At 38.9% G+C, this 23,382-nt stretch overlaps 2 protein-coding genes across 2 annotated transcripts in view; one reads left to right on the top strand and one right to left on the bottom strand.

Moving 5' to 3' along the window:
* The window catches only part of ap2a1 (adaptor related protein complex 2 subunit alpha 1), a 29,493-nt gene extending 17,565 nt beyond the window's left edge, over positions 1–11,928 (bottom strand). Inside the window, 3 exon segments of the mRNA XM_034711062.1 lie at positions 4,298–4,473; positions 4,476–4,508; positions 11,138–11,928. Coding sequence (XP_034566953.1) covers positions 4,298–4,473; positions 4,476–4,508; positions 11,138–11,204 — 276 coding nt within the window. The 5' untranslated portion in view covers positions 11,205–11,928.
* A 750-nt stretch (positions 11,929–12,678) lies between these two features.
* Positions 12,679–22,305, top strand: prmt1 (protein arginine methyltransferase 1). The gene is given in 13 exon segments (XM_034711434.1): positions 12,679–12,688; positions 17,145–17,197; positions 17,199–17,243; positions 17,335–17,487; positions 17,575–17,638; positions 17,732–17,884; positions 18,164–18,250; positions 19,101–19,219; positions 19,314–19,356; positions 19,359–19,399; positions 19,401–19,461; positions 19,688–19,809; positions 20,758–22,305. Coding segments are annotated over 13 exon segments (1,035 nt in total). The 3' UTR covers positions 20,842–22,305.
* The last annotated feature ends 1,077 nt before the right edge of the window (positions 22,306–23,382 follow it).

Here is a 23,382-nt window from a genome sequence, read left to right as displayed (position 1 = left end):
AGTGTAATTCAGAATTAACACCAGTAGATGGCGTTAAAACATGAGCAAGGGTTTGTCATAATGCACAGTTATAAAACATTACATTTGTGTGGTTGTGAGATTTATCCAAACCACCAATGAAGACACAACAACCTTTGATTTAGGCACAAAACAGCAGTGAGGAGCATTGAGTCTGACTTCAGCAAGGTCAAGACGGGGGCAGGATATTAAAAACACCCGTCTATGCAGCTACAGAATATACTTCAATGGCATTGGAGTGTCAAGTGTCCACAGTGACTCCTCTCTGTCAGGGCTTTGTAATCAAACATTTGAGAAAAACACGAGTGCACATCCTTCCTCATAAATGATTACATCACTGATTTTTCATCAAAGTTTGAAGGCTGTATTGTTAACGTGGTGGCTGGGTGGATCATTGCTGTCACCAGTTAGCAACGTGTGGATAAGTAGAGGACTGTGACGCCGTTTGGTAAAAATTGGGAATAGTTCATACATCCCAATTACCTCAAATAAAGATATGCAGACTATCTGAAACATCAGAGTTAAATTTTACAGCGTGTTTAGACTCGCAATGTCACAAAAACATACTTCATGCGTTTAAATGTAGAAGCAAATGACTTAAATCTTGCTTAAAGGCAAATAAAAACATGTTTGGTGCCATTTCTTCGGATCTCTTATGTGAGTATACAACGTACAGAGTGTCATGCCTTGTAATCTACACTACTGATCCTCAATGTAAACACAATGCTTGGAGTGGAATAGGTGTGTTATAAACTAGGGATGCATCGAAATGAAAATTCTTGGCCGAAACTTAAAACCGAAAATGAGGAAACCAAGGCCGAAAACCGAAAACCTTAACACCAAAATAAATTATAATAATCATTATGCCAATTTTCGGTGCATCCCTACTTTGAAGGGCCTGTTGAGTTCTTAACTTGATCAGATATAGTGATATAACATAATATGATTGTCTTGCAGTTCATCAGTTATCACAGAATTACTATATTGTGATACTATCAGGTATTGCACCTGCGTTTTCAACCTCTAATGTGTGTGTGCAACCACCTCTTTTTAATAGGAAATAAAGAGGCACATTTTTTGGATAATAAGCATGAACTTAGATCAGTTATTAGAATATCTGATGCGATTTACATCCACATCACCAGTCTTTTAGAAAATGCAGCAGGGATTGGTTTCCTGCAACAGCCCACATCATTCCTAAGTGCACCACAAGTGATGTGAGACCATTTCTCTCCCTTCTTATACTCTGAGGTGCCATCACAGCAGAATCAGGATGAATCTGAAGTGTTGAATATGATAGTTAGGACGATGTCTTCTCTTGAAAGACGTGTGAGTGGTGTTTATGCACGCTAAAGCAGAACAGAAAGCTCACAAACTGAACTCCTTCCTGATTGTGCGGTTGACGGGTTTTTCTCAGGAACAGGAAGGGTTGAGTCAGCACAATAATATCGAGTCAGGATCTTTGGAGGGACTGGTTTTTAGGTTTCACAGCAGAATTACCTCAGACTGAAGTTCCTATTGTCTAACCCTTTCAGTGAGGACACGGACATGTAGTTATGCCCGAGGAGAGAAAGCGTGAACCAAATGTACCGACCACAGAGAAAGGTTTGTGATGGGATGACCCCCTGCTTTTATAACCGTCCAAGTAGAGAGCTTTCTTTTTAAGATGAGCAGGCCAGGAGATAGAGAGCAGATGCTAACGTCCAGCAGAGGCGGCTATCTGTCACCTAACATGTTCATCAGAGCAGAGTGATAAAGAACCACAGCTATGTGTGTGTGAGACCATCCCTGTTAGAGCTCTACTATCTAAAGAGGACGCCTTATTGAGATCAGAGCAATTTAATGCAACCATAATTCAATACTACTCGTTTTATATGCTAGGACTGCAGATGAATGTAGTCTTTATGTCTGAATCTGACACATTGCCAAGATTACCCAAAGTTCATTAGTGTGCATCGTCTCTTTCTGAACACAATTAAACATTAATAATTAAAAAACACACACTAGTTTATAACACACCTATTTCACTCCAAGCCTTGTGTTACATTGAGGATCAGTAGGGATGTTACTCACATACATACACAACATACTCACATAAGAGATCTGAGAAATGCCACCAAGCATGTTTTTATTTGCCTTTACGAATGATTTAAGTCATTTGCTTCTATATTTAAAGGCATGAAGCATGTTTAGGTGACATTGCAAGTCTGTAAAATATTACTCTTATGAGTTCAAATTGTCTGCATATCTTTATTTGAGGTAACTGGGATGTATGAAATGTAGGGATGTGCCCAAAAGCACATTTTGGTTTTCGACCGAAAGACTTTTATCACAGAAACAACACGGTTGAAACAGAATGTTGTGATGACGCAAGCAAAAAACGCAGCCAGTACGCGCTTGTCTGAATATGGGCTCACATGTCTGCATCCGTTATTCCTTTAATTGCACTAAAGCGTCTTCTAAGCAAAGAGGTTGAGACGAACCACGAAGTGAAAACAATGAAAAGTACACTCTTAGAGTCTGTCAGCTCAGGTTTCACTGAGATCTATTCGGATCCTCTGCACTTCATCGCGACTACTTGATCCTCGTTATAAAGATCATTACTTGGATGTGGGAATAAAGCAGCGCACACGAGAAATGATTCAGGCCGCGATGGATGCGGAGAACCCGTTTAGAGACGGAGAAGTGCACAGCGCAGGAGAACAGAGCGCAGGAAAAAGGACTCGTCTCTCTGAACCAGATGAGGGGCATGCACCCTCGTTGTCTGATATGTTCAATGAGATCCTTGATTTTAGTGAGGTTAGTGCACAGTCAGAGCCATAAATAATAACATTTTTGACATTTCTGTCTCTAACTTTGAGCTCTTTTAACCCAGTGTGTTCAAACTGCTATACAAACTAGCTTCAATTTTCTTCTAATAAATGGCCTAGAACATGCCTATACAACACAAAACAGAAAATGCATGGCTTACTCTAAAATCCAAGGAGTGAAATGTTACAACTGTCCACGGTCTCCCTACTAATAATTTGCATAATCATTTATTTCGGTGTTTGGTTTTCGGCCAAGAATTTTCATTTCGGTGCATCCCTTCTTTATTTCCTATTAAAAAGAGGTGGTTGTACACACACAGTAGGGGTTTGAAAATGCAGGTGCAATACCTGATAGTACCACAATATAGTATTCTGTGATAACTGATGAACTGCAAGACAATCACCATATCTGATCAACTGAGAAACTCAACAGGCCCTTTAAAGGTAAAGTGCAGGATTGATGTCATGATGACAACAGCAAAGAGTCTTGAAGTACTGATCCTGCAAGTCAAATATGAAGAAATCTGTTAAGAAGGATGTATTATTTTTAAATTAATTGTAAGTATTTGGTGCTGAGGATTTATTGCACAAGTCAGGGTGTTGAGATGTGCTGAATCCATATTTAATCCCCCCTTAATGCACATCATGCAGGTGCAGAGCAGTGGGTGCTCCTGACTTTACCACAGCCTACCGACAGGCTTTAAGACTTCTCTGTCGACCAGCTGATTACTAACATGCTACATTAGGTAGCAGCATGAGGGCAATAACACCAGGTCATTGATCTGTACTTCTATCAACACTGATAGACCTGGATTACAGTGTTTCATATTCTCCTCTGATATATGATCACATATTTAAGGAATCGTTAAGATCAAAACTTCCTGCTGAACAAACCTTAGTCGACATGTATCGATAAATACAGGTTCTTTGCTTCTGTGTTTACTTCCTTATGCACTGGTTGAACTGAGGGTTTCTAAGAATTGCTCTTTAGGCCAAATGTCCCACAATGATTCAGTACAGACTTGACATGCTGCCAGTTTAACATTGATCACTCAGGCCTGCTTTTCATGACAACACATAGGAATCACTGGCAGTGTTTAGTGCACTGAAAACAGACTTATTAGGGCTGCACATGATGCTGATGATTTAATCAAACAAAATCTATGTGTGTCTGACTTTAAATGCTGGGTCTTAAAAGGTAAAACACTTGACATGTGAGCTGATGTAGGAGCTCAGTGTTCGGCAGGTGCATTTGACTGTTTGTCATAAATGTGGGTGAAATGTGAGTGAAAAATCCTCAGTAATAATTACGTTTAGTACCTATATGATCAAAACTAAGACAAAGCAGGAAGCATGAGAAAGTGACAAAGAAGGAAATGATGACTCACAAACCTCATCTATCACACACACACACACACACACAGAGAGAGAGAGAGAGAGAGAGAGAGAGAGAGAATCAGGACACTTACAATCTGCTTCTCTGTGTACTTGTTGGAGCTCAGCAGGTTGACGGCCTCCATATGTCCAAAGTCGATGTCATGTCCGAGCAGAAAGATAAAGAGTAGCTTGCAGACATATTTCTTCTTGCTGTATCCGTCCAGAGCTTTGTCCCCTTTGAACTTGGAGCGGATGTTGGCCAGCTCTTATTGATGCGTTTGATCTCGGCCTCCTTGCTCTTACCTAAAAGGGACAGAAGGGAAAGGTGAGACAGGAACACAGTCATCTACTCGAATGCACACATGAAGGGCTTAGCTGTAGCAATCAAAAAGGACAACATGTGAAGATGGTTGAGACTAGGGCTGGGTGATAACCCGATAATAGGGATGTAAGGATACACTAACCCACTATTCGATTCCAATCCCGATTTTTGCTTCACGATACGATTCACTCACAATTCTCTAACAATTTTCAAGAAAAATGGATTGAACTCAAAATTTAAATAACTTTTATTTTATTTCAATCCTCAGATATGGACAGTTGCAGTATATGTTTGTTCTCTTATATTTCTTTGTAAACAAAGTAATTCTTTTTCATTTTTAAGGCGTGTTGTAAGTCAAATAAAGCCACTGCACATTTTATTTCAGCACCTTGCAAAAAACTAAAATCACTGTACAAAAATACCTTGCTGGAAAATGTCTGAACAGTTATAGAGAAATGGGAAGTGAAATTCCCAAATGAAAGTATTAAATATTAAAACAAATAAGGTAAATCTCTTTAAATTAGGGGTGTAAATTTCAAGTATTCTCTGTGATCGATCTTTGGAAATGTTGATAAAAATGATAAAAAATGTATCAATATAAATATAACACAGGTGCGATAAAAAATATATATTTACACCTGTAAATATAACCTCCAACCACTGGATATGAGAGTAAAGAGCCTTAAACACTAGTTGTCACCAAACATTAACAGAAGAAGAAGACGGCATTTAACAGCCAATTTCGTGGGGTTATAGGTAGGCGGGGCTTAAAGAAGTTTGGAACTGAATGTAAACATAGCTGAAACGAGCGACACTGACAGAAGAAAACTAAAAAAAAATCTCATCTTACACAAAGACCTGCTTCCTGTTAGCACTGTCAAAAGTTAGGGATTCAAGAAGCTTATCAGACAACTAAATCCAGATACAAGCTAACAAATCGTCTGCTTACTTCAACTTTAACTCAGGACCAAAAATCTGCCTTTAAAATTTAAATGAAGCAACAATTTCATATTTATCAGGGATGTCCCGATCCGATTTTTTGATATTGAGTATCTGCCGATACAGAGTCCCGATCTGATACTTGTATTTTCCCTGATAATAGAGCTGCACACAGTTTTTTTAAAACATCTTTTTAACAAAAAATAAAGCGAATTACACAAATTAATCAAAAGATGTCTTCAGCTTATCCCATTTAACAAAGTTCAGCTAGCAATGTTGTAAAACTCACATAAAAATCAAAACTCTCCACAGAATGGTGTAATAGATTCATTTAGCTTAATATTCAGTCACAAAAATTAATCACATTTTATGTATTCATGATTGATTAATTCCTTCATTAACCAGTTCATCTATTTATTGATTTTTCATTTGTTTGTCGTGGTTGAGTGTAGCTCAAATTGAGCACAGTGACAGCTGACATAAAGGATCGGATGAGATGATCGGCTCAAATGCTGATCACCGATCTATTAAAAAATGCCCAGATCGGCCCTGATCCAACACTTAAGATCAGGATCTGGACATCCCTAATATTTATCATGATAATTATCAATATCAACTGATACGACAAATGTTATTGTGATAACATCTTTTTCAATATCGCCCAGCTCTACTTGAGACTCTTAATAGAAAGCAGGCATGCTCTGATTTCATCCAGGCTCCAAGCAGTGCTAAAAAATTACAATTTTTGACTACCTGCAATAGATTAAGAAGTGCTTCATGGTGTGTTGAGCCTTCATTCTTAAATGTAGAGGCAAAGTAAAAAAATAAGTATGAAATCCTGGGAAAAGGGGATTAAAATAAGCACCTGCCACCTGTCAGGTGTGAGGTAAGTGTTGTCTGTGACAGGAAAAAAATCCAGGTCACCATAGCAGATGGGCTTTCCTTTTATCAATCACTGTAACTTAAAGATCCCAAAATAAGAATTGGCATGGATTAAAGGTGAGGACATGATTTGTGCTTGCTTCTCATATCAGGTACCATTGACTCATATTTTACTGTGCTAAAATGTTGCTCATAAATTTTACAAGTGGCTGACAGAAAGCCTGGGTGGCCAGTAGAAATGCTTAGTGACCTACAAATGGTGGAAAAAGGAACAAAAACTACAATGTCAGGGAAAGTATTAGAGCTCTTCTTTGACACAATTCACAATGTCAACCTTTGTTTCACTGCATGTGTGTTTCCAAGCATGCAATTTGTTACAATAATTTATCATATTGAGAAATATCATTTATTCTCACTCTGAGGGGGATTTTAAATATCTGTGTAGTAGATTTGATGAAGAGCCAAAACTACCACATGAGGGACTGTTTCAGCAACAGACAGGATGTCAGCCTTCCAACAAGCCTTTCCAGGAAAGTCCAAGAAGGACAGCCCAGAGTTTCCATCTGCAGAGACCGGCTCACTGCTTCGACAGCTTTGAAACCACACATTCGTTGTGACACCTGTGCACAAGTCTGCTTCAGTTTTTCAAACACAAAGAGAGGAGGAGGTGGAGAGAAGGAGATCTCCTTAAGCTAACATGGTGTTACAGTTGCTGCTTAGAAACGGTAGAGTTGCACATCTTAAAGACCTCATTGACACATTTATAGGATGTATTTCAAGTTTGTGGTCAAAGCAGCTAAAGATGGGAGGAGTTGTAAGTGAATCATAGACTGTGTAAAAATGAACGTAGTATCCGTGACGTAACCCATCTGTTTCTGAAGCGCTGTTTTGAAGCCAGTCGGCGACAGCAGCCATATTGGAAATGCTGAACTCAACCTAACTCTGTCAAGCTAGTGTGAGGTAAAGAGGCGGGCTTTGAGCCTCCTAGCCCAGGGGTTCCCAAACTTTACCATGCCAAGGCCCCCCAAACAGCATTAGCTTCTGCCCAGGGACCCCCTTTGCAAACCCAAATACAATGCTTCAAAATATGTAAAGAAACATCAACTTTTAGAATGTAATTTCTTACTTTTATTCACTTTTCAACAATTATTACATTTGTTTAGCATTGGAAATTATTAACAACGTGTTGTAAAAAAAAAATATATAAATAAATACAAATAATAATAATAATGATAACAATATAATAATAATCAGATTCTATTTTTTTCCCTTCCCTCCAATTTCCAAGGCTCCCCTAGTGCCCCTGGTGGCCCCAAAGGGGGGCGCAGACCCCACTTCAAAACCACTGTCCTAGCCAACAGCGTGTTCCCGCCTGTCAATCAAGTCAGCTGTGCCTCTCATAATGGAAAACGAATAATCTTAATATCTTTGAAATTGCTGCATTATGAAAATATTTACCCCCCGTACAGTGTGTACCGGTTCAGAAATGAATTTCTGCTGTAAAGATCGCTTTTTGTATTGGTGGTATGTAGTTTCCGGTACTTCCCGAGCCAGCCTCAAGCGATCCTCGATGAACTGCAGTTTTTAACACTTCCGCATTGGCTTCAATCCTCACGTGAACGGCTCAGATGTGATGTTAAGGGACGCACACCCCGTGGATGATAGTTCTATACATCAACCGTACGTCTCAGTTGGAAACAATAGAATGAGTGCTGGGTCTGCTGCCTGTCTGTGTGAGTGACAGTTCTCTATGTGACTGAGATGAGAGAAGCTCTTTCTCTGCATTTTATAAATCACTACGGATGTTTGGAAGGCAAAAACGTGGTTTGTTTACTGTTGTCACAAGTCTGAAATTGTCCACAACTTCAACACAATAATGACGACAAAATACTATTTAATATGCAGGGAAACAAACACACAGATGACTACAAGCTTACAGTGACAGCTGTGTATGTCTCTGTGTGTGATGGAAGCCCATAACACACACAGGATCAGAGTATAATGTTCGATATCAGAATCAGAATCAGAAATACTTTATTCATCTCGGGGGGAGTTGAGTTATTAGAGTATGCTCTTATAAACAGTATGTAAATATTAGAATATTAATAGACAGAAGGAATAAAATAGATATAAATCTGAATAATATTAAAATAAAATAATAAATATACATAAAGTATAATAATAAAATAAAATAAAATATAATAAAGTATATACAGAAGTGCAGAGTAGATAGAATTATCTACTTTTTTTTTTCTATTTTTTTAAAGGATCCTCTTCTTCTTTTCTTTAGGTGTATATGAACCTTATGCTATGTTTTGCAATGTCAAAGCCACTGTAAAACAACCAATTAACAATTGACCACAAAAAAATAATAGTTGTTTATGTAAAATAAACAGTGTGACCATTTAATAAAAATAACTATGTTTACATAAAGACTATGAACGTCTAATTGGACTGTTTGAGACTCTTTAACAGCCAACCAGCAACATGATATGCAAGATAAAGGTAGCAGCCTGATGCCGTGTGAAAAAACTCCAACCTAGATTTACTAAGCTTAGTCTAACTATCACTCCTCCTGTTTGATTCCTCTTTGTTGTTTGAACAGGCTAAGATGATATCATAACAAACACTGGTGTTTCCTTGTTTTAAATACCACACTATTTCACTGCTCTGCGAGTGTTTCATTCTTTGGAACAGTCTCTGTGTGCAATAATGAAAACAAAGTAAATTAATTTAACTACTTAACTATTTATCGTCCTCAAGATACTTGAGAATTGTTGTTTCCACAATATAAAAACAACAAATATACACTACAAACAGGGACAGGTAATCCACCCCTGCCGTTCACCTCACCGTGACTTCTTTTGTTTGTTCTCTTCAAGAAATGAAACGTCAATTTAAGAAATGAATAACTCTTTGTGTGTATGCAGCTTGATTCGCCAAGAAATAACGATTTTAATTAGTCATTTTCAATGACACCTTAACCTGGATGAAGACAGGCGATATAATCAAGGATCTACATAAGGATTAGACACGCACACCTCTACAGAGGATTTTACGCAGAGTGGAGTCATCTATGAGTCACGACAGCTGCTTGAATGACATCAACTTAAGTAGTAAGAAACTATTGATTAAGCATTACGCATATTTAATCAATCATTTAAAACAGATCTTAACATTTTAATCGATTATAAAAGGATAAGTTCAATATCAGAATATTGATGAGTAAAGAGGAAAATAAATACCAAAGGATTTTAAACATGAACTTGTAATTAAGGCAATGTATTAGTGTTTAAATATTGTCCACTGGTTTAACCTTGATATAGATCTGTGCATGTGCATCAGAGGTCAGATTGAGGTGATTCTGCAGTATCATAGTTAGTCTACATTCATACCAATATGATGCTCAGCACCTGACAGCTTGCAGCTGATGATTTTTCTTCTGTCACACACCTGCCTTAAGAAACATAATTGTGAAGTATTCTCTATAATTTAAATCTAAGATTCTGGATCAGTCTAGTTTTGTGACATGGCATTGCAACATGGGGGCCTCTGTGGAAGAGAACCCTCTCCTATGTAGATTTGATAAAATTGTTCTTAAAGTTAACAAAAACCGAATGATTCATATATTCAGATGATTAAACATCTATTTAAACATACTTCTGGATATGATATTCCATTTCTACCATGTATGTTCTGCTAAATACTAAACACTGCACCTTTAAAGCACCAATAAAAGTGCTACAATGAATGCAAAGTAGAGATGTGACGTTTGCGAACGAGTCAGTCTTTTGAACGGCTCTTTTAAGTGATCGATGAGAACCAATTCGCAGTTGTGAGCAGTTCATTTAGGAGCCGTTTTTATATGCAGATTGCCCACGCTGCCTTCACGTGTCACCTGCGTGGCCCATGAGTCTTTTGTTCACACTTATTGTCTACACTTTGTTATTGTTTACATTGTTTAGATGTGGATTCCAGTCAAGGAGCTCTTTAGTTCAGGTGTAGAAACACCAGGTGGGGCAGTACAATTTTGCATTCACATTTTTATAATGTCCTAATTTTTATTCTAGTTGTATTTATATTTTTGTTATACATATATATTTATTCCTTTTGTTCTTTTATATATTTTTCTCTGTATTGTTAAAATGTTCTTGTTTTGCATGGAAGTTATCTGTAGCCTGCGTAGATTTATAGCATCACTAGTTTTTTAGGTGATGGAAAATTCAAAATAGTGACCTCACTGTCGAAGCTTTGGGATATGGCACCATCTTATGGAATGTTTACAATGCCAAATGAAATTATAATCAATATTTCAGAATAATTCCCACCAATAGAGTACATACATATTGGTGGGATGTTTAAGTTTGAATTATTCTGATCCAAATCTTATCTTATAACTGCTACCTGTGATAGTTTCCTAGATAAAAACGAGTTACCCCTGGTTGACTTCTAAAAAATAAATAAATATAACAATGAGCCAAAGAGCCAGCTCCTCAAGATCCTGTTCCCTGCAAAGAGCCATAAATTCCATCTCTAATGCAGAGACAGCTGATGCACACAGTTGATTTTTCTAAGTCCCACCTCTCAGAAGGCAAATAGCCAATCATTGTTCGGGATTCTAAGGTGGAATCTAGAGAGGCCTATCAGATACCGATGGGCCCTGTCACCTCTGGCCACCTCTCTAGACACGCCCCTGCACCGAGCATTACTGACAGCAGTAATAACACAGGTCAAGGTTGGTTAAAATCATGTTTAATGACACAAATTTGATATCAAAAATGAGACTTACAGTTTCTGATGTCCGAGATGAACACCGCTAATCCGCGCATCCCGTCTCCCTTCGACACAGCCGGCATGTTTGCAGGTTTGTGTTCTCTCTCAGCCCTGATCCGTTAAACCGAACTGTCGGTCAGCTTCTCTCCCTGGTCTGAACAGGGCCAACCTGAGGTCTGTAGCAGCTCCTGAGCAGCCCTTCACAGCTCTATGACTGACTGTTAGCTACCACCTCACTGTGACGGTGTCTGTAGGAGGCTGGCGTGGTTAGCATGTGCTGGATTTGCTGGATGTCGGTTGTTAACCCGGGATAAGTTCTCCCGGATAACTGGCTCGTTTCCGCTGGCTATGACAAGCTAACGTTATTTCATTCAATCCTTATCAGGCTAAGATTAGCAGCTCTGCTCTAACACTTGCAGTAAGGATTGACTTCAGGTAGAAACACCACTCTGGGGATGTTTCCAGAAGGAATGCAGCCTGATGCGTTAATGAAAATAACGTCCGTCAGTTTAACGTTAAGTTACTTCGAGTCACGCACCGTAAAGCTAGCTCAACAGCTAGCTAGCTAGCTGGCCAGCGATATCATTCAAATGGTGGAAAACATCACCGATTAACCGACCGCTCTCAGCAGACAGAGTTACCTGCCGAACATCGACTTACGATTAAACACCGTCTCTGTTCAAACGTGTTAAATGAGATGTCCTGTGATAGTGATGTCCGCTATAATTCTCCTGCCTCCACTCCGCGGCTCGGATAAGGCTCGTGACACAAGAACCTACAGCGGGACCGCGCGCCACGTACCCGGGGACGCGCACGCTCCTTTCCATTGGTGGCTTGAAGCCCGGCGACGTTTGAGCTGAAGTTATTTCACTGACCTAATTAACTGCCTTCTTGGCCATGACACACTGTTTTCATTTATTTACAATAAAAGCAGAATACAGACAGAGTAAAGGACGTCTCTGTTTGAAAGAGTACAGGTACAGGCAGGGTCGTTGCCAGGAATTGTGGGCCCCCTGAAAAGATATCTCAGTATGCCCCCATCACCACAGCCAACCCTACAAAATGTAACATTGCTGCTATAATACTGGTTAATTTGCATTAAACATAAGTATATGCTTAAAACAATCCTGATTAACTGACTCAACTCTAAACTACATATCAATATATATATTTACAATTTCTCCAAATGTAGCTGCACAATATTGACCTTCAGACTGTCCACCTCGGTAAAGAAGATTATTTGAAGCCAAGTGACTTGTTGAATAACAACAAGGAATTTACTTGGTGTAATCTGACCTCATGAAGTAAAGTAAATCTCTAGAAACCTACAGTTTACTTTAAATCAGATTCAGCCACACTTGATGCTATGAAAATATGACAATTCCCCTGGAATTCTGAATGTTTGATTATTTATTCAGACAATTTTAGTTTTCTTATAGCAGTTATAACAAAATAAAATAAAAGCGTAGTAGAAAACACAATTTATTTCAGGCCATTAAGGCCCCCCCCTCCCCACTTAGGCCCTAGGTAGTCGGTCCCACTTTTCCTCCCACCACGATGCCCCTGGGTACAGGTTCTATCAAATCAGACAAGTGGCGTTTGTTGACCAATTCCTGTTGGCATGCACTTTAACAGCTGTGTAGACTACTTAAATCAAAGGCTAGAGCAATCAATGTGATCAAAAAAGTTAGGGCAATGACTAGCCTGTTCTTTTAATCTGATTTATTATTTTATGACAGGTGGTTCAGTCTCATCTACAATTTGTCAGATAGCTGTAAATGCATTAAAATGAAAACATTCATAGTTTGCCGTGGATGCTTGATAAACTGAAATGCCCGAATAACTATATTCGGCAATGAATTTCCCATAGGTTTAATAACTTATTTGTGACCCTCGTTGTCAGGTAAGTTGGATAAAATAGGCTATTTAGCTTAAATATATTTTCTACCATGACGAATACAGTTTGCAGAGTAGGCCTCCTTGGCAGTATGATGATAAACTGAGAACGTGTAACATGGAAGAATGAAAAAATGATGGAATAAGAAAGAGCCACAAGCTGATTGTGGGACGAAAAGTGTCAGTTCCTGTGTTAAGTCCTGTGAATTTTTCCAATAAACCATTGTTAACCTGCATAAAACAATTGCTGTTTTTTTCCACATAGGAGAGTAATTTGTCTAATTCTAACCTGTCTTCAGATGTCTTTAACTTTTAGTTTTCTTGGACTTATGAGTTCTGGGAATGGCACTTAGGTGGAAACTTAGCTTTTGCAATAAAGTGAGGAGAACACTTCTGTAAGACTTTGGCTTTTCTTATTAGCTACATAAAATAAAGTTATAGTCTCTCTAGAGCTCAGCCTATTCCTATATTCATTTAATTATTTGTATTAATACTTACTAACTTATTTATTGTTCGTACCTTGAGTCTTGGGCAGCTATAGCATATTATATCGAGGTTCCCGTAGTTCTAAAATGTTTTTAAAAAAGACTTATAAGCACAATGCATTGGCTAGTGTACACACATTAAATATATTAGGCACAGATGATAATTGCCAAGTTAAAACCTTGTCCTAAGCAGATAATACACAGGCTCACAAAATAATAACTTGTATGCACAAGATAATTATTTTTAAGTAATATTATACTATCATCTTACACTTTTTACACCTGTTAACAGTTGTCTGATGTTTTGGGTTATCATTTCCAGTGAGAGGAAAATCTCAAAGTAAGTTTTTTTGTATACCAACATATTAGTTAGATAAGTAACGAAATAAATTTACTTGTATCTGTACTTTACTTGAGTATTATTTTGGGGGGAACTTATTACTTTTACTCCACTACATTTGAAAGACAGATATCATACTTTTGACTCCATTATATTTCAATCAATGCTCTAGGTACTCACTACTTTTTTCCTTTTTTCTTTTCTGAAATCAGATCCCCAAGACCGTAAACTGTTTGTACTTGTGTTTGGTTTGTCTTAGTGGTGTAGCCATCTCTGTTGAGCATAAGATCAAATGTTATTCAGATCAGGCCATTCATTTAGTTGTGGTAATGATGGCTATGGTGGAGAAGGATGATGATTCTCTACCTGAGCACCACGGCCACATTTTAAGACCATGTTTGAGGTGTTTGAAATATGATGAATGATTGGTATTATTGTACATCTCTGATCTGTTTACCGAACAAACTTCATCACAGCCTACAAAACATCACCATCTATCCCACATATATATAGATACATTTAAACCAACTTGTCTGTGCTTGTATTATTATCTTAGTTGCTGTTTATGTTTTATAGTATACTTTTTAGATTTTATATAATGTTTTCTAGATCAACATAACATAGCAGAATGTTCACCAATGCATACTTGACTGCACTCATGCTTTGGGAAAATATGTTTTGAGATATTTTAAAAAGTACTGAAAATACTGTGATACTTTTAAAAGCAAGTACTCCAGGACTTTAACTCAAATAATAATCTGACTGAACAACTTTTACTTGTAATGGAGTAATGTTTAACCAGGAGGATCTATACCCTGACTTAAGCAAAGAATCTGTGTACCTTTTCCAGCACTGGTTAGATCACATTTCATGTGTTTCACACAAATAAAACAGGTTTTTTTTTTCAAGACACCGGAATAAACAGTGACTAATTCACGTTTTTGCTTTTGAAAAGCTACGAAATAAAAAATGGGTGAATACAAATTATTATTTAATATTAATGAGATTCACCAAATCAAAGAGATTTTATATTATTTCATTATGGTCAGTTAATTAATCTTCCCTCCATTAAGTAGACAGTTTCCCTTCCATAGCAGTCAACGCTCAAATTTGAAGAAAATGACGAAGCAAAGATGGGCGGGCTCTGTATTTAGGCGGACCAATCAGAAACCAGAGTATGTTATCGTGGGCGGGACCTGGTAGGATCTTTGAAGCTCACGAGCCCCACGCAGTCAGGCAGGAGATCGAAATGGCGGCGCCAGCAGAGAGGATGGAGGTAAGGTCTTACAATAGGGAACACAATGAACTCCTTTTTTGTGCCTTTTTAATGTTCTAACAGGAAATCTACTTAGCTGGGAAGGGGATGCTAACAACTGAAACCGTTTGAACAGTCAGCTTGGTGTAATTACGTACCAGCCAGATAGTGATGCATCCATTTTAACTTTGCTACAAGTGGGATTGCTCTGCCGCTCATTCATTGATACCACGCAGAGCTAACATCTCATTTTAACTCTTTAACCTTCACTTCACTGCTGTCTATGTAATAACTCTTTAAATTTTAAAATAACGTCAGGTGAACAGACCACAGACCGGGGTCAGTTAGCTGGCATAAAAGGCGGCCGGCTGTGTCTCAGCAGCCTGTGGGACCGCATGGGGACTAACGTGTTAGCATCTTAGCTAGCATGATGCTGCTGCTGCTGCCTCATTCTCCCTCTGTTAGCCGAGGTTAGCTAGTGATGCTACACATGCGCACATCTGTCCCCACGATGTTTGGCTTTATTATCAGTGTTAATATATAATTTGCTGACCCTGTTGGGGTTAATTTAGATTACTTTTTTTGCCTCATTAGTAGCTCAGTACACGGCTTTTATGTAACTTATTGTAACGCCTATCTGCTACACTGGTTGTCATGTAAAGGCCTTAGTTGGCTGTTAGTTCTTACAGGGGATTAAGGTCCTTTTTTAACCTCCTGATGAGTCTGTAGCTGACATGGGGAGGGCAGTGGCGCCATTAGAGGGGTGGCCGCAGGCGGGCATAGGCCCCATTAATATTACCGGCCACCAAAGTGCCCACTTAAAACTAGGGTTCTTAAACTTTTTTGGCTTGTGTACCCCCTTTCAAAAGCAATGTCTGTACCCCATTGTATGGCCGAGAAAAAAAGTCAGGAAATTTTGGGAAAATAATGTGAATAAATGTATGCATGTGGTTTTACAACAGTGGTTCCCAAACTTTTTCTAAGGGGCCCCCCATTGTGCAGGGAAAAAATTCCACCAACTACAATTAGGTGCGACCGCCAGGAGTTATATTATTTCCAATTGTTCATCTGGCCTCAAGTCACAGCTACAACTAATCGATCCTACTCATCTTGAACTTTAGAAAACAAAATTTTAACACACGTTGAGGTAGAGCTGTGGAAACAGATGACAATTCCCATCTCTCTGAGGTTAAACCACCATGTGCTCCCATTCTTGTGAACAATGACCAGTCTGAGCAGCACAGATTACCATGAGCACTAAAGTAAATTTAAGATACAACAGTTCAAATTCATCAATTTTATCATCAATCAAGATTTTTTTAAGTAGCACTTTTCATACAAATCAAAGTGCTTTACAGTGATTGAAAATAAGAAAGAAGCAGAAATAAAACAATGGCAACACATATTAGGGGGGAAATAATAAGTAAAATAAAACAAAGACACCCAAGTAATAAAATGTGTAATTCAAAGCATAAAAATTAAGAATAAAATGGTTAAAATAAATATTTAAAACGGGTAAGGAAATTAGTTGAAAATAAAACTGAGTAGATAAATAAAATAAATAAAAATAGAATAAGACAAAACAATAAAGCAACATTTAAATAAATATTACAGTAACAGGTAAGTAATAAAATTGTTAAACCCTACATAAAAGCCAGACTGAATAAATACATTTACATTTAAAGGTCTCAATATCACTGTAGGATTCTCTTCAAAGAACATTAAATCAGGCTTATATGGATCATACAACCAGGGCCAGGGAGAGGGGACAGGCCCCGCCCACTCCAACACCTCTGCACTGAGTGGGCTTGATGGTCTTGAGTTGTAGCACCATGTTCTGTAGTTTCAGACTGGCCTCTTTGAAGTGAGTTTTAGAACTTCATGTGGATTTCCCCCATTGCGTCTTGTATCACACCTGACCATAGTTGAATGTAGTGTGATAGAAATCTTTCCTTAGATGACATTAAAGAGCAATTTAAAGCGAAAGTGTTGTCATGCCATGTAACTCTGTGCTTCTCTCTTTTTGTGTGTGTGTATCTCTGTTGAGGTTTCTCAGGGGAGAGCTCAGCCAAGCCTGCAGCAGAGGACATGACGTCAAAGGGATTACTACTTTGACTCATACGCTCACTTTGGCATCATGAGGTGAGTTCTTCACAGCTAAACTTAACTGCACCCCAAACTTTTAGCCCTGTGTGTGTTATTAACCCTTTTGTCTTTGTGCTTCCTCTCTGTAGGAGATGCTGAAGGATGAAGTGCGCACGCTGACGTACCGTAACTCAATGTTCCACAACAAACATCTTTTTAAAGATAAGGTGGTGCTGGACGTGGGCAGCGGGACGGGGATCCTCTGCATGTTCGCTGCTAAAGCTGGAGCCAAGAAGGTTATAGGGGTACGTACTGAGAAACATGACAAGGACACATCTGTGGGTAACAGTTTCTTTGCAGCAAAAAAGCATAAATGTTGTTTGTCTTTGTAGATCGAGTGCAGCAGCATCTCAGACTATGCTGTGAAAATAGTGAAGGCCAATAAGATGGATGATGGTGAGTGATGAGATTAAATCCTGTGGTACGAAATCATGTCAGGATCAGTGGGCAAAGTTCGAGACCTTATCCTTTTTTTCCCTTCGTCTGTAGTTGTTACCATCATCAAGGGGAAGGTGGAGGAGGTGGACCTGCCCGTGGAAGGTGTAGACATCATCATATCAGAGTGGATGGGTTACTGCCTCTTCTATGAGTCCATGCTCAACACAGTCATCTATGCCAGGGATAAGTGGCTGGTATGTATGAGTCTGGAAAATGTGTTTGTGAAGTTGTAATAGACATTCTTTTAAAATGTAACCCTCCTTTTAGAAAGATTTAAATGTGTAAGTTCAAGTAAAGACAAGGAGGAGTAGTTGTTGAATGGCTTTTGGTCTGGATAAGAAGCAAATCAGAAACACACTTAAGACACTAGAAACTGTACAGACCCAAAACCATCATCAAGAAAATCAGGAAGTTGCTGTGATAGATAGAGAGATCTGCCTATTGGCCCAAATCAAATTTTCTCCCACCTTTTCCTTCCAACAGAACCAGATGGACTCATCTTGCCAGACAGGGCGACTCTTTACGTTACTGCCATTGAAGACAGGCAGTACAAGGACTACAAAATCCACTGTGAGTAACCAGTCACTTAGCACGACCTCAGTTTGAGACGCAACGTAATAACAGAAAATCATCAACACCAGTTGAAAGAGGCTTAAGCAAATATCAGCTGCAAATTGGTACTGATGAAGATGTCGCTTCAGTTATGCTCAAGAGCTGCTGGCTATTCAGGTGATGTAATGTCCTTAAAGAACCTGATACAGTACGTCTGAATAAGTCCAATCCAACTTAGTTGATGTCATCAGACACAGGTTTTATCCCTGGAAGATAGCCGTTTACAAGCAGCAAGTCAACCCTGAATCATTACGCCAACCCCCATGGTGATCTGTCCCTGAAACCCAAGTGTTTGGTTTAAGGGGTCACAGCGTGGTTTGATATAGGCACCAAAATACTCAGTCAGGTTTAGGTTAAAATCCTGTTTGTCTTTAAACACTGAGTCATCGTGAACTCTCACAGCCATCTCCTGTAATCCTGGAGTGATTACAGCAGATTGCTTTACAAGTCCTCCGCAACTTCTGCCAGGACACTCTCTCCTATTGGCAGAAAGCCCTGAAGGTAACTTTTTTGGGTAGGCTTTTGTTACCTGCAATCACAGTGCAGGAGAGCAGGATTAGCAGATTCTCTCTGTATGGATTAATCTGAAACTCCTGAAATGGATCTGAACTTGTTGTGAACTGGTGTTTGTTTTTTTTAATTGCTCACGTCTCTCCCATTTTGGACTTGAGGACTCCTGCAGTACTAATCCATTAAACAACAGCTGTTGGTGTGTTAATCGGAGCAGCAAGCAGGCTCAGGATTGTCTGGCACACTGTTTCTACACTGCATGTACTGACTGTTCTCTGTGTTTGTGTGTGAGTTCCAGGGTGGGAGAACGTGTATGGATTTGATATGTCCTGCATTAAGGAGGTGGCGATAAAGGAACCTCTGGTGGATGTGGTCGACCCTAAACAGCTGGTTAGCAGCGCCTGTCTCATCAGGTGGGTGCAGTTCTTTAAAAAAATTTAAAGTTCTGTTTCTGTAAAAAATAAAAGTGTGTTCTGAATTTACACTCACCTCTGTGTCTGTGTTTCAGGAGGTGGACATCTACACGGTGAAGGCGGACGACCTCACCTTCACCTCACATTCTGCCTGCAGGTGAAGAGGAACGACTACATCCACGCCTCTGGTCACATACTTCAACATCGAGTTCACTCGCTGCCACAAGAGGACTGGATTCTCCACTAGTAAGTGAATGCACCACACTTACATACACCATATATTCCTGATAATGCATCTTAATAAACCTGTCCAGATACACATGCAGCATCAATTGATAACTCCAGTGTCTTTATCAAGACATTCAATCTGCATGTAAAGCATCTTTTTGCGCATTTTTGGATCTTGATCTGCACAGCTGCTCCAGAGATCCAGTTCACTCTATTCATACAACCTGGTTTTCTTCCCCGTCAGGTCCAGAGTCTCCATACACTCACTGGAAGCAGACAGTGTTCTACCTGGAAGATTACCTGACTGTGAAGACTGGAGAGGAGATCTTTGGCACCATCAGCATGAAGCCCAATGTCAAGAACAACGTAAGCACAATCTCTTTAATACTAAAAAAACACGCACTATGTACATGCTTTAGAGCAGGGGTTCGGGACCCCTGTGAGGGGTCGCGAAACACAAATGGGGGGGTCGGTGAGATGTCTTCCAGAGTGTTTTTTTTAATGTTACCTAAAAATATTACATTTTACCCATTTAAAATAAAAATATTGACAAAAATAGTAGCCAAACTTTTAATAAAACCTTGAAAATTGAAAATGTAATGCGTTTTCTGCCCTTCTTGTTGCCAGACTTAGGGTTAGTGAACAGTAATTTTCAAAAGCATCAGTAGCAGTAGGTTAATTCATAAGGAAACAGCAACATGCTCATATAGGTAGGCTAATTTTCTGCAGACCAGATAAATGAAGCCACATTAAATCACTTTGAGGGACAGTGGGGTCACAAGTCTTTGGCACCTGTATTTTGGGGGTCGTGGACTGAAAAGTTTGGGAACCCCTGCTTTAGAGTCTTTTTGCTTACCTTAATGCAAGTCCTCATGTTGGAAGATCACACCATGGTTAGGATAGGTACAGTAAAACGGTATGGCATTATATAGGTGGGTAAAAAGACGAGTGGTTTCTCTAATGGTCCTGTTTAAATTGTTTTCACGTAAAACCTGCAGAAGTTGAACATTTGACGAGACTTAAAACTTTCCATGACTTGTGTTGTCAACATTTTTGTGATATGTATAACATGCTGAAAACAGTCATCCAGCAGGGGGCAGCATCATCCTGCAGTATGAATTTGCATAATTCTACTTGAATTGATATTAGAAAAAGGCCATAAAAACACTTGGATTAAAGAAGTTTGGTGCACATATTTCTGTAGAAAATACAATCACATTGAAAACACTATAGTATTCCCTCTCAGACTCGTATGTTACAGATGTGATATTGTCTCTGTGTCTCATGCTATATGACGTGTTTGTGTCCCCACAGAGAGACCTGGACTTCACCGTTGACATCGACTTCAAGGGCCAGCTGTGTGAGCTGTCCAAGACGTCAGAGTACCGGATGCGTTAACCTGTTCAGTCTGGCGTCCCCTCTGCAGCAACATTTTAAAGACTCTTCTTCTTTTTTTTTTTGTCATTTTCTTGTTCAAACAGTATTTGAAGGTTTTCACATCCTCGGGGTCAAAGTGCGTTGCCGTGGTGAATCATTGTGCCGTAGTCACTCAGCGGAGTGTGTGCCTGCTGTCTGAGTCTTCTTTGGGGAGGGGTTTGTTTTGTTGGTTCATGTCCTCTGCATGTGTCAGACCCATGTAGACCTGAACACAGCGGCCCTGTTCACACGTCTGCAGAGTGTTACCGTTCACCCCCGTTGCCCCCTCATTCCCTGTAATACGTGTGGAAGTCTGTTCTTCTTTCTCATCTGTTAAAAGCTGTAGATGTGAGTCTTTTAGAGATTCCTGTTTTCTCAAGAACCTGCCTCCTCCACATGTGTACAGTTCATAGAAACATGTGCGACATCGACCTGTTCAGACCAGAACCAGCGACGCGTTGGTGTGAATGTGGTGCAGATACGTGTTAAGATATCACAGCAGCTTATTCCCTGAGCTACAGGGCAGAAAGAGAAGAACGATGCACCAGGATTGCGTGCTAAATTTCATCTTCTTAAGCCCCGCCCCTTTGATACGTTTGTTTAGGCTTAATTTGAACTTTCTTACTGCCATCTAAAAAGAAATTGACAGTTTAAAGGATCAACAACAGCAGGAGGTCCTTTATTTTTGGAACATTCAGAGGATTTGAGTGATTGATTTTACTGAATTTATCTGTCTTTGGTTGTTTTGTTTTTTTACAAACTTAAGTTTTGTAAAAGCCCATGCACTGTGTCCTAAACAACTTGCACACCGATTCTGCACTGTAGATTCTTTTGCTCATCATGATGTGTCGTGAACGATACATACACTTCCTCTTGCTGTAACACAATTTACTACAAGCTGCACGTTCAGAAACCTGCTGCCAGTTAAACTCTATAGAGTCTTCAAAATGTTCTTCTGGAGACTTCATACTTAAGTTGTGGGCCGTCTTTCCCTACACACAACCTGCACGCTTTAAATAAACTGTATTCAGCAGTTTGAGTTCCTTCAAACCTGCTTTAGAAGCAAGTGTGTGGTTTGGTGTTGGGACGCAGTGCATTTCAGATTCTGCACATTCTCAGTTGTCCTGTGTGATGTCTGGGCTCGCGATCTATCCCTCCATATTTGATCCAGTGACATCCTACAGTTAGTGCCGGACCTAAAGAAAAATAGTTTTTAGCGGGGACCAGGTCTAGAGATTTAGCTCCGGTGGACTTTCCCCCTGTGTGCACATGTGTGTCACAGTGTACAGATGCAGTGTCTGTGTCTGAACAGTAGAACCCATGTATGTCCCTCTGCAGAGTCAGCTCCGTCTCACGACATACAAACTTTTTTTTCTCTTTTGTATTTTTGTTTGCAGCTGCTGCGTTATTTTTTTTAAAATAAAACTAATAAACTGGAAATGTAAATTTGCCTGCTTTGATTTCTTTAACACTCTGATCACCAGTTGAATATTCAGAGTGATTGCATAAAAAGGACATTTTTACCTACTCTCATACCTTTTTACTCTAGTATTAGTTTATAAACATAGTTACTTTCATTATTATAAATAACTGAAAAATCACAACCCACATGTGTTTTTTTTTTTTTTTTTTTTTTTTTTACTTTATTGATTTTCACAGAAAAACAATCACATCCAAAATTAGAGGTTGGTCCATTTTCTGCATTTTTTTTTTGGAACAAAAACAGGCATGACATACGAAATACAAAACAACAAATAACCCCCCACCCTGACACACTCAACTCACTTTATTCATATAGAACCTTTCATACATTAAAAACATGCAGCCCCAAGTGCTTCACAGAATAACAGTCAGAAAACAACAGCAATGGTAAAATTATAAAAAGTATGATTATAAATAAAATACTTATCAATACAAAGTATTGATACAAAATACAAAATCAATACAGTAAAATTAATAAAATAAATAATAGTGGAAAGAAAAGTTAAAAATAAGGTAGCATTAACAAGATCAGATGAATACAAGAAATAGATAAATGGATAAATATATGTTAAAGCAATGATTAATATAATTATTAAAATAATAAAAATAATAAGGTATTCCGTCCCTCCAGATGAACTATACAGAACTCCAAAAATGGACAACATAAGACCAGCAAGTATAATAAAGATATAAAGAAGAAAGACAGGTGGAAGAAATAATATAAACATATTAAGACACACCATGATGATGCTCAGTCTAAAGACACACAGCAAGCCGAGCTATCGACATGAGATAAAAAATCATTCCAGATTTTTGTAAAGATATGAGCCTTGCCACTCAGGGTCAGCCTGATCTTTTCAAATTTAAGAAAATAACGTACACTCTTAATCCAGCTCGAATGGTTAGGTGGGACAGAGGACTTCCAATTCAACAATATCAGCCTTCTGGTCAACAGAGTCGTAAAGGCTAACATGTCCTTCTTGGCTTGAGAAAGAACAGACACACCAAACAAAACAGTACAAGCATGAGGGACCAGTCTTA

Source organism: Notolabrus celidotus, chromosome 20, assembly GCF_009762535.1.
Source record: "Notolabrus celidotus isolate fNotCel1 chromosome 20, fNotCel1.pri, whole genome shotgun sequence".
In the NCBI taxonomy this organism is placed as follows: Eukaryota; Metazoa; Chordata; class Actinopteri; order Labriformes; family Labridae; genus Notolabrus; species Notolabrus celidotus.
The sequence above is the reverse complement of the archived record's forward strand: the minus strand, read 5'-3'. Positions and strand labels throughout refer to the sequence as shown.